This window comes from Podarcis muralis, chromosome 3 (genome assembly GCF_964188315.1).
Source record: "Podarcis muralis chromosome 3, rPodMur119.hap1.1, whole genome shotgun sequence".
Classification (NCBI taxonomy): Eukaryota; Metazoa; Chordata; class Lepidosauria; order Squamata; family Lacertidae; genus Podarcis; species Podarcis muralis.
The window spans coordinates 53,063,055-53,074,110 of NC_135657.1; the positions used below are offsets into that span (position 1 = coordinate 53,063,055).

The 11,056-nt window shown below is 47.0% G+C and overlaps 1 protein-coding gene across 2 annotated transcripts in view; it reads right to left on the reverse strand.

The window, feature by feature from the left end:
- FNDC1 (fibronectin type III domain containing 1) overlaps nt 1–10,343 on the reverse strand; it is an 88,450-nt gene extending 78,107 nt beyond the window's left edge. Inside the window, exon 1 of one of the 2 annotated variants that reach the window (XM_077925858.1) lies at nt 10,023–10,343. Coding sequence is in view for 1 of the 2 variants with exons in the window: in XM_028723815.2 (XP_028579648.2) it covers nt 10,023–10,125 (103 nt within the window). In the remaining variant the exon portion in view is untranslated. The remainder of the gene's footprint in view (nt 1–10,022) is intronic. The other variant, XM_028723815.2, reaches the window with a different exon arrangement.
- Nucleotides 10,344–11,056: the final 713 nt, after the last annotated feature.

Consider the following 11,056-nt stretch of genomic DNA (forward strand, 5'->3'; position numbering starts at 1 on the left):
AAACAAAACGCTGTTATTTTAGCATCCACTGCCCTAAGAGTTCTACTGAATGGGGTCATAATTAGAGACCCACCAAGTGTCTCGATTTTCCAGGGACAGTCTTGGAATTACAGAAGCTGTCTTGGTTTCTGATTTGATCCTTGACTGTCTCACTTTCCCTTTGGGAGTCCCTATTTTCATCAGAGAAATGTTGGAGGGGATGGAATAGGATGTCCCTATTTTCACCTGAGAAATGTTGGAAGGGACGTAATTATACGCTCCCCCCCCCCGCCCCGAATAATTTTTATAGTTTTCCATGTAAATTCAAGATCAACATATAACTACAGTAACTTGTCCAGTGGTACATTCTTATTAAGTTTCATATGCAGTACACAGTACACAAGCAATACGTTTATTTATGCATTATCAATTCAAGTATCTTCTCCACAGAGATTCTGGTTAGGGTGGTATAATTATAATCAGGGATTTGGCCCTCCAGATAAAGTTGAATTCCAGCTCCTGTCAGCCGCAGCTTGCAAGGTCTGGTCATGGATGATGGGCGCCAGCAGCACACAGAAAAGGTGGAGTGGCTTTGTGGCCCTTCAGGTGTTGTTGCCCTTCAGCCAGGGCCGTCTTACCCATAGGCACTAGGGGTGTGGGGCACCCAGGTGCCAAGCTCTCAGGGGCACCAGACCGAGAATCCAGGGCCCAAGAGTTGAGTCCATGGAAGAGCCCGCCCGTCGGTCGGAGTGCCAGGGTGGGCTCTTCTGCTGCAGGCAGCTCTGCGCCGCGAGTTTAGGGGCGACCGAGCCAGCAAGAATCTGAGGCAGCTGGCTGGCTCCAGCCTCCTGCGCGCCTGGGACTGGGCAAGCAGGGGGGCGCGGGCGGATCTTTGCACCCTGGTGCTGAGGAGAACCTGAGCTTACAGGGTTAAACAGCTCAGAGTGTGCGTCCTACCTACTGTGGGGCGGGCAAGTATCACCACTTACCCCAGCTCCAAACCACCACAGAACTCCCCATGACGCTGGAATTATCTCAGAGGTGCTGCATATGCTTAAGAAAAGCCCTGCCTTCAGCACCTCCCATCATCCCCTTTAGCACCACCAACAGGGGGCAGTGTGACACACTAATGGAGATGGGAAAAGAAAACTAGATTCACACATATACGGGGGGGGGGGGATGATTGCTCCTGTACATTTTGCTTCGTATCTCAGGTTCTTTAAATGCTAGAACATTAGTATTTTTATATCGTGTATCCATAGCAGTGACCAAAGGAGGAATGACCGCTGGGAGGAGCACAGAGAAGAAATATTGTGATGTATCTGTAGCAGCACAACTGGACACCCTCACCTGCCCCAGCTGCAACAAAACACATCTCTCTCACATCAGTCTCTACAATCACAGCAGGAGCTATAACTGTCCAACAGCTTGACCTCACCCCCAAAGGCACATGCCTCCATTGTCTCCTGGACTGCAGACTGATGCCAGCAATCCAGTCCTTTCAAAAAGTTAAACCTGGCAACGGCTCATAGGGGGAGAGGGAAACCGCTTCCCTTTGCCCACTCCCCTTAGAGAGAGACACACAGTCTCCGGTACAGTGGGTGGGAGACAATATTGGGACAATATTGGAAATATTGGGAGACAATATTTTCAGTGGTAATGTGTCGGCTTTTCTTTGGCTTTTTTATTTTTGCTGACCTATTTTATTGGATCACTTTGATTTCACATGTATGCTGCTTTTATACATTTGATGTTCTTATGCATCAGTTACTTTATGTTTTTTAACTGTGATCTTGTGTTTGAAGGGCAGGGTACAAATCTTAATAAACACACAAGTAGGCTGTGAAATGCTGCGGCAGATGGGAGAATTACCCTTTGCAAGCACTCCTGCGCTTCCTTTTCTAACAAGCACAGCTTCTAATAGGAGACAGGGCTTAGGTAGAAGACTGTTCGGTTGTGCAGAGGTTTGATTTGAGACACCTAGTGGCAGCCCGAGTGCAATGCTAAATTGTTCATTTCTTCTGGGTTTCTTCATTTGTCTCCCTGTATTTTTGCAAACTCGTCTCGACCCTACAGCTACAGTAGACTAGGAATCAAAATGACTTAAATCACATGTGAAATAATAGTCATGTTTTTGCAAGGTCAGCATCCGCTTAACTTTACACAACCTAATTAGCCCTACACAGGCCAAGTATGAACCAGCCTTGCACTGGGGCAAGATTATTTTCCAGTGCTGGGGAAAAAAACCTTTACATTTGAGCAAGGTGTAAGACTGGGGTGCGGAAAGTCAGACCTGGGGTCTAAATGTGACCATCCAATCCTCTCTAATGGGCCTGCAGGACTCACGCACTCTCCCAAGGCCATGTCCCTCACTTCCCCTGAGTGTTTTGTTTTTGTTTTTGCCTAGTCTGGTAACACCTCTTGCTTATTTGGATGGAAGATGGGGAGGGTTGGGCAACTCTGTGTAGAAACTAGCATCCTGGGCAAAGACACAGTTCATGTTCATTGCCCTGCCCACTTTTGCCTCTGACCCCGCCCACCACTGGCCTGTAGCCTGCTGGGAAGTTGCTCAGAATGGAATGCAGCCCCTGGTCTGAAACAGGTTCCTCACCCCTGGCATGAGAGAAAAAGTGGGAATGAAGTTACTATGGAGTGGAACTTTTATCCCCAACGCAAGACCTTTACATAGATAAGACCTGTGCACATCTATCTCCCCTGGGATATCCTTCCACTCACTTCAGTCCTCCAGCTCCTGTCCCTCATCCTGAGGAACCCTGAACTGAGACAAGCAGGGAATTCCATAGCTATAGCACTGCAACACAGAAGGGAAACTTCTGCAGAGATCTGAGAATTTGTAATTACACGATTGCAACATGGCAGTGTTTAACAAACAAACAATAACCCTCCCCACAAAGTGAAGTGTTCTAGTGTAAGAATCGACTCAAATGCTTTCAAAGCCGTGTGTGATGAACTGCAGATTTTAACATTTTAGGCAGAAGGAGGGTTACATAAATTAACTGAGGTTACGTAATAATAAGAATTACTCACTCTCTGCATGAGCAAAGCAGTGCTCTGAAAATCTGCTGTTTGCATTGAGCAAAGGGCACAACCTAACTTCCAGCTGAGCAAACTTAGCAGCATGATCCTATGCATATCTACTCAGAACTAAGTTTGACTAAGTTTAATGGAGCATATTTATTTGATTGCTTAATGTAATACATTTATATACCACCTTCATAATCCAATAATCTCAAGGCAGAGTACATGGTTCTCCTCCTTCCCATTTCACCCTCACAACAACCCTGTGAGGTAGGTTAGGCTAAGAAATGGTGACTGGCCCAAGGTCACCCAGTGAGCTTCAGGGCTGAGTGGGGATTTGAACCCTGGTCTCCCAGGTCCTAGTCCAACACTCTAACCATTACGCCACACCGGCACTTGCAAGTAAGTGTGCAAAGGAATGGAACCAGGCAGTGCAATCCTAAGTGGGGTCAGGAAAGAGCAGGATGGCACCAGCCTGGGTAGAAGATGAGGGTGCAATTTCTTATAAATTTTCATTATTCCAGCTCTAGGATGACATAGCTGAGCGGATCCTATGAGCTGGCCCTTCAGGGTATCTGGACCCAACACTGCTGGTGCCCCACCTTTAAATGCTCCATGTTGCTACAGCTAACAGGATAATCACCAGTAGCAGCTTTCTGACAACATAGGCAAACCTGGGGCCTGCACAGTTGACCCATCTGAACCGGTAGTATTCCTCACTGCCACCAGAGGCCAGTAGAGAGCCAACTATGTGATCCTGACCACAAGTCAGTCGTCAGCATTGGGTTACTGGAATTGCAATCAGTAAATTTTTAAAAAGACAATAAGCTCTTCTGTTATTGTTTCAAAAATCAAGTTGCTGTATTTTTGTAGCGTTGGCATGACTTCACTTTTTATTTGTTTATTTGTTTATTCAGACAACTTATATACTGCTTGTAGTTTAGCCGGGGAAATTTCTAAGCAATTTCCAATGTAACTTAAAACATAAATGAAAACCAAATATAAAAGATACTTTTGAAAATCCACATAAAATACCAGTATTGACAATGAAATAGGGCATCCTCTAAAGCTTGATCAACTTCATCCTTACAACAAAAAAATCCACATTTTAGAACACAGTTAGCAACGAAAATTATCCTCAGAACAACCAAGTGAAATATTTCAAGGGAAAATCAACTAGAAAAATAAAAATTGCACATTTTAAAATCATGTGATCAATAACTAAGAAAAAGAAAAAGAGACTCACTCTTTCCAAATTTCTACTCAACAAACCAATCCAATTAAATTCACATCTCTACAATGATAAACACAAATTAATCTAATGGCAGCTAAATATAACACTCCACACAGTTCCACTGAAGCACACTGTCACACCAGTGCCCACACATCAAGCACTGTACTCAAACTTCATTCTTCTCACACATTTTCTAATCACACTATCTAAACTCTGAAACCACTAAGCTTGATTTGATCTCACATTCTCAGTCAACAGTCCACTCACATGTCTACACCAAGAGACACAGACAAAACCTGGACAAACACTGGAATACAAAACAAGTGATAATACACAAACACCCGGGGGGGGGGGGACTATTAATTCCATGTGTTCACATCCAATAAGTGTAAAAGTAAGAGCTATGATTTAGACATGAGTTTATTGGCATAATTTGATCCTGTTGTCACTCTAGTTTTCTTTGATGATGAAGAAGAGTGTGATATGAAATATTTTTTACAATAAATGCAGTAATAAATAATAGCAAGAGACACCTGAATATATTTTAATGAGCACCACAGACCAAGAATTCTAGAAATTCATAGAAAATTAATTTTCAGGCATCCTCTGCTTTACTTGCTCATGACTCACTAAAGTCCTACTAGTTCTGTCCCCAAACTGTCAGTTTCTGCCCAATCTCACCTGTCCTGGCTCCACCCATGCCCAGGGAGCCAGAACTTTTTCAATAAAAAAAATAGCAACCCTATTGATGACTTGCTAGCTACCAAGGTGCAAGTCCCTGTGCTGTTGGGATCTGGTTTTAGACTGACATGCTCTCAAGCAGGCGGAGAAGGGGAGGAGGAAACAGAGGGGAGTCTTAATAGGGGAGCATGGACAGCCCCTTTCTGCCCCAAATTCAGCCACTTGGGAAAGGGGAGCAGGGATGCTGGCTCTGCCCCCTCCCTGCCAGACCTAGGGGCAGTTTTGAGCTGCCAAGGGAAGAGGTGAGACAGGAACCTGACCAGGAGGTTGTGGTCTTGTGACCTAGAACCAACAGCCACCTTTGCAGATGGGAGCCAGCCCACCTGCCCTGAGAGAGCATGTGTTTGCAATCCTGATATTTCCATATGGCAAGCACGTCTCATGAGTGAGCATGCCAGGGCTCATCTTTAGAAGCTTGGAGGGTGGAGCATGGAAAGTTGTTGGGACATCTTCATTGCTTCCATCCAGTTCTGAACTTCTTGTTCTGCTCTTGAACTCTTGAACTGGGACTTCTGAGCCTTGTGCCTGCTGCTGAGCCTGTACTGTTACATGCTTGAATAAAGATCCCTTTCTTACTTACAAGTAAGAGCTTCTGCTTACATGTTTTGGAGCAGGAGGTAGGGAACTTACTTCTACGACTGAAGCAAAATTTGTTTGGTAGCATCAAACCTATGTGAGCACACAAATGCAAGTGAAAACTATGGGACTTTTGCATGCCTGGCTAGCAGGACTGAAACATAACATAACTGCCATTCCCGTGGAATTGCATGGCCCATAAAGAGATACCAGAAATATTCTGTGATGAAAAGAATGCCATCCCATTCTGGGAGTCCAACATTTCTTAACAGCAGCACGGCCTGAAGGAACATCAGGTAGGGCTGCCATATTTCAAACAGTGAAAATCCGGACAGAAAGTTTGTTGAGTGTTTTTGTGCCGTACATCTGGATTTCCCCATACATTGTTTTCTGTGCTACCACTCACCACAGTAATTTCAGCTTTTCATTTTTACTTTTGAAAAGGATGCTAATATTTTTCAGAAAGGAAGTGGAAGCGCTGTTGTTGCCAAACTACGCAGTGTTCTTTCAGCACAGTGAAGGTCTCTTGAACTTTGTCAGATACAGGAAAAGGAGTCGAGGGAAAGCGTGTGAAGCTGGGCTTCCTGACGTGCAGATCAATCTAACAGCTCAAGGCGGTGCTTTCCTCAGTGGTGTCCCGGCGTGTTGCTTATTGCCAAGAAGCAGAACTGCCTTGGAATGTCTTTGATGATCAAGTGTAGGCAAAGTGGGTGAAGATCAGGCCCTCTAGATGTTGCTGGACCAACTCCCATCAGCCCCAGCCAGCCTGGCAGGTGGTCAAGGATGCTGAGACTTACAATCCAGCAATATCAGGAGCGCCACAGGTTCTCTATGCCTGTATTAAATGATGCCAATACCAGGTAAAGCTCATGTGGCTCCCCACTCCTGCCACAACCTATTCCTGTGTTAGCCTTTTTATTCCCCGGACAGGAATCTTGTGCTACTAACTGCTGCCCAACAGGTAGAAATCCACAGGAGAATACTGTATTGGCCCATCACTATGCAGCCTAATGAGGACTGATTGTGCTCAGTGGTCACTGAATGCAGAGTGTCTGCTGCAGGATAGCTCGGTCAGTAGAGCAATTGACTCTTAATCTCAGGGTTGTGGATTAGAGCTGCACTGCAGAGGGTTGGATTAGATGACCCTCGTGGTCCCTTCCAATTATACGATTCTATGATGGAATACAGTAGAGAGAATGAATGCAGTCTAAACCTATCTAATCTGGATTTTCATTTCAGCTAGATCTTAAACAACGGTGGAGTAGAGGATAATTGAGTAAAACCCATCTGATGAATTAACAACTAAGATTTCCTAAGTAAGAAAACATCTTTACCAAAAAAAGAAAGAAAGAAAGAAAGAAAGAAAGAAAGAAAGAAAGAAAGAAAGAGGAGGGGTATTAATTTCTGGATTTGTCTCCAGCAGGGATCAGGAAACTACGCGCCCAGATATTATTGGACCCCAATACGCCAATGTTCATGGATAATGCAGGTTGTAGTCCAACAACATTTGGAAGGCCACAAGTTCCCCATCCCTGGTCTGCAGTAAAGGAGGCTAAAGTTGCAAACCTATAGACATTTACTTGGAAAGGCCCCTCCACACACATTGAACTCAATGGGATGTACTTCTGAGTAGACATGCATAGAATGGTACTGTTAAACACTTAAGCCATCATCCATTATAACATATGACATCTGCTTTGAGAACAATCAAGACTACCCAGGAAGGCACCCAATACAACAGGCAGTAATATATAAAAGTCAGTGATTCATGCATGTTGTTTTGCACGGAATGCTAAATTGCCCATCTTTCCAACCAGAGGAAAGGGCTGCTTGCTTCAGAGCTGAATTCACCTCCCAAGCCTGATGGATGAACAGAAAGTTCTGGGAAGCAAGCAAATATTTTACACAGAACAGATTAATCAGACTCCTAAATCCATCCAAAGCAAAGGCAGAGCACTCCCCCCACCTCCACCACCTTGCTAATCTCTCCGGTTTATCCAAAAGTATTTTATCTTTGATCTGCCCATCCATGCACTACAGATCCTGTGTTAATGTGGTGGATCTGAGCCTCAGCGCAAGACTCTCAGGCTAGAGCTCTCCAGCTAAAACATTCCATCAATCTCTGGAGTGATTTATAGGCTACGGGGTGAATGGGAGGGGCAAAGGGGAGGATACACCAGTGGGAAGCCCAACAGAAGCTTGCAAGCCACAGCAAACAACCCTGATTCCAGAAAGGCAGCAGGAGCCTGGAGGGAGGAAGAAAATATCTTTGAAAGGGTTACAGGTGTTTTAGCCATAGGCTCCCCAAACAGGACATTCCATATTATAGTATGGCTCTCTGGCGCTCCCCTCCCTGGAAACCAATGTCCTGTTGCTCACTTCCAAAAGAAACAGTTCTCAAGGAGTTGAAAAAATGCACAGGGAAAGGTTGTGTGGTTTTTTTCCCTTGCCACATTTATTCGGTCCATTATGATTTAGGACATTGTGTCAAAAGAAAGCAACTACTAGCCAATCACACAAACTTCTGCCTTAGGAAATCAGTCATGGTGCAGATCACGTGACTCATTATGTTAGCATCATTGAATTATTGTTCATTAAAAGCAGGGGAGGAAAAGTCTGCAAATTAGCTGGGGTGGTTCCCCCCCCCCCCCTTTCCTGACATAGACATAATGAGCCTGCGCTTATTTTCTTGAGAATATGCCTCGGTGCTTCGACGAAACTTGCTTCCAAGCAAGTAATCACGGCTTCAGGTTCAGCCCCCTTGTCTTTGCAATTACCATCAACGCCTGCCGTCAAGGAACTGGCCCCGTGGGCAAGTTGGGAGCTCAGAATTCCTGCACTTGGCTGCGTGTGGAACTTGTAGCAACACATACAGCTTACTTCTCCCATTCCTGTAAGGCAGGAAGGGGGGAGCAGAATGCACAGACCCAGGGGAAGAGAAAGTACCAAGGAACAGAGGGAAGGAACCACATTATAAACACAAACAGAAGCCAACGCAGGGAAAGTGAGTTTACGCAGGAGTTTCTAGAGAGTCACGCCATTGGTGCATCAAGCTCAGCATCACCTACACGCGCGGGCAGCGCTTCTCTGGCATCTCAGGCAGGGTTCTCTTCCAGGTAGGGACCTGGACATGCAACCTGGGACTTTCTGCAGGCCACAGCACTGAGCCACAGCACTTCCCCTCTGCGATGGCAATCGAGAGGGCAAGCCTCCATTTGCCACGCTAGTTTCTCTGCAAGCATCCGGATTGCATTTCTCATCAGATGCTCCTCTACAAAGGAAGCTGCCTTGTACAGAGTCAGACCATCTAGCCCAATACTGTCCCACACTGACTGGCAGCAGCTCCATGTTGCCTGCCTGATCGTCTGCCTGCTCCTTCCCCAGAGCTCAAAGGGAACTGCTCTCGAAGAATTGCAATCTTGGCATTCCAGGACAAGGCAGTTCCCTTCAGACGAAGGGCTGGGATGCTCTGCGGCAGCCTTTGCGAACCTGGCACACGCACACACCCCGAAACGCTTTAATAATAATAATATTTTTATTATTTATATGCCAGCCATCCGACTGGGCTGCCCCAGCCCTGGTGGGAGTTGTAGTCCGAAGCCTCAGGAGGGCGCCAACTTGGCAAAGGCTAAACTGTAGCAGATTCCAGTTAGGGTTTTTGTTCATTGTGTCGCTGGGCGATCAGCGGCTGCGGGGAACCCCGAACCCTAAAAGAGGAGCAGGAGGCATCTGAGGGGCAGGTGGGGATGAGGTTCAAGAGCGAAAAATGCCTCGCCAGTGGGACGTTTCGTTTTGCGCTGAAGCTGTGGTTGACTTTCAACAGCGTTCCCCACGTTTTGTAAATGAAAAGATTTTCCTGGGGAAGTGAGGCTCTGACTAGATCCCCTTTCCCGGAATACACAGACAAGCGCGACGGCTGAACCCTTTCCCCCCCTCCGCCACCGAGGTGCTTTTACAGGGAGCCCAGGCTAGACGGGGATCCCTGCCCCGAGGGCTTCCCAATATCAGGAGGGGAAATAATCGAAGATGGAAAGTAGATAAAAGAAATGTAGACGGGGATCCCTGCCCCGAGGGCTTCACAATATCTGGAAGGGGGGAATCAAAGGTGGAAAGTAGATAAAAGAAATATAGACGGGGATCCCTGCCCCGAGGGCTTCACAATATCAGAGGGGGGGGCGGGAATCGAAGATGGAAAATAGATAGAAGAAATATAGACGGGGATCCCTGCCCCGAGGGCTTCACAATATCTGGAAGGGGGGAATCAAAGGTGGAAAGTAGATAAAAGAAATATAGAGACGGGGGTGTGGGGTGGTTAAAGTTCTCCATTTATCATGCTGGATATGGGGAGGGCTGTCCCCAGCATTAAAACGCAGAGAGCACCCTCATCGCCCCCTTTTCGAGGATGGAGACCCCCTCACTGGGGAGAAATAAATGGGATGGGAGGGGGCCGTACCTGGTGCCGCGGAGTGGAGCAGAGCAGCCAGGAGCAGGAGCAGCGCCCAGGACGACAGCAGGAGGATCCGCGGAGCCGGGCCGGCGGCGGCGGCAGCAGCCATGGGTCCGGGGTGCGCAAGGGTCCGGGGTGCGCGGGGAGGGGGCTCCGCAGTGCCAAGCCCGCGCCGAGATGGCCGTGCAGCTCCCCTCGGGTCCCAGCGGCAGCGATCAAGGCACGCTCCGTCGGTGCCGCCGTCGCCGCTCGCCGCTTCTCTTCATTGCTGCATCTCCCGAAAGTTCGCCGTTCCCGCGGCTGCGCTGCCTCCCGCGGGTCTCTGCCTTGCGCTCGCTCTCCCCGCGCCCATGTCTCCCCCTACTGGCCGACGGCGATATTGCCAGCACGGTGAACAAGATTACCGCTAGGTGGTCGTAGGATTCTGGGCTGTACCAACTCAGGCCGCAAGGGAGGAGAGGATAGGCTGGAGTGTTGCTCGTGGAAAAATAAATAAGCGAACAAACAGACGCCTTGCAGTTGGGTAAAGAAGTATATCGGAAGAGGGCTGAACCGCCCTGAGACCTCCGGGTATAGGGGCGGTATATAAATTCAATTAATAATAATAACAATAATAATAATGCCCTCCCCCACTCTCAAATGCTGACACAAGGTTAGCAAGTGAGCAGGAGGGAGCAGGGATTTGAACCTACGGTTTCCTGATCTCACCTCTGCCACTGCTATATCACCGAGGTGGTTTCCAGTGTGTCATTCATGTGCATACCATAAATGTATGCCTGCACAATTAAAGCATATTAAAGAGCTCTGTCTCCCTAGCACAACAAATCTACTTCTTTTTAAACTTATTGTGGTTTGGAAAGTCATAGGGAAATGCACTGAAAAGTGACTAGGAAGATGTACAAACACCCAGCAATCACCCAGAGTAAATGTGGGATGGACACTTATTGCTGTATAACCTCCCCACCGATAGGGTTGCCGTATTTCAAAAAGTAAAGTTGTTGAACTTTTTTTAAGGAAGACCCCAAAATTGTTGAGCGTTT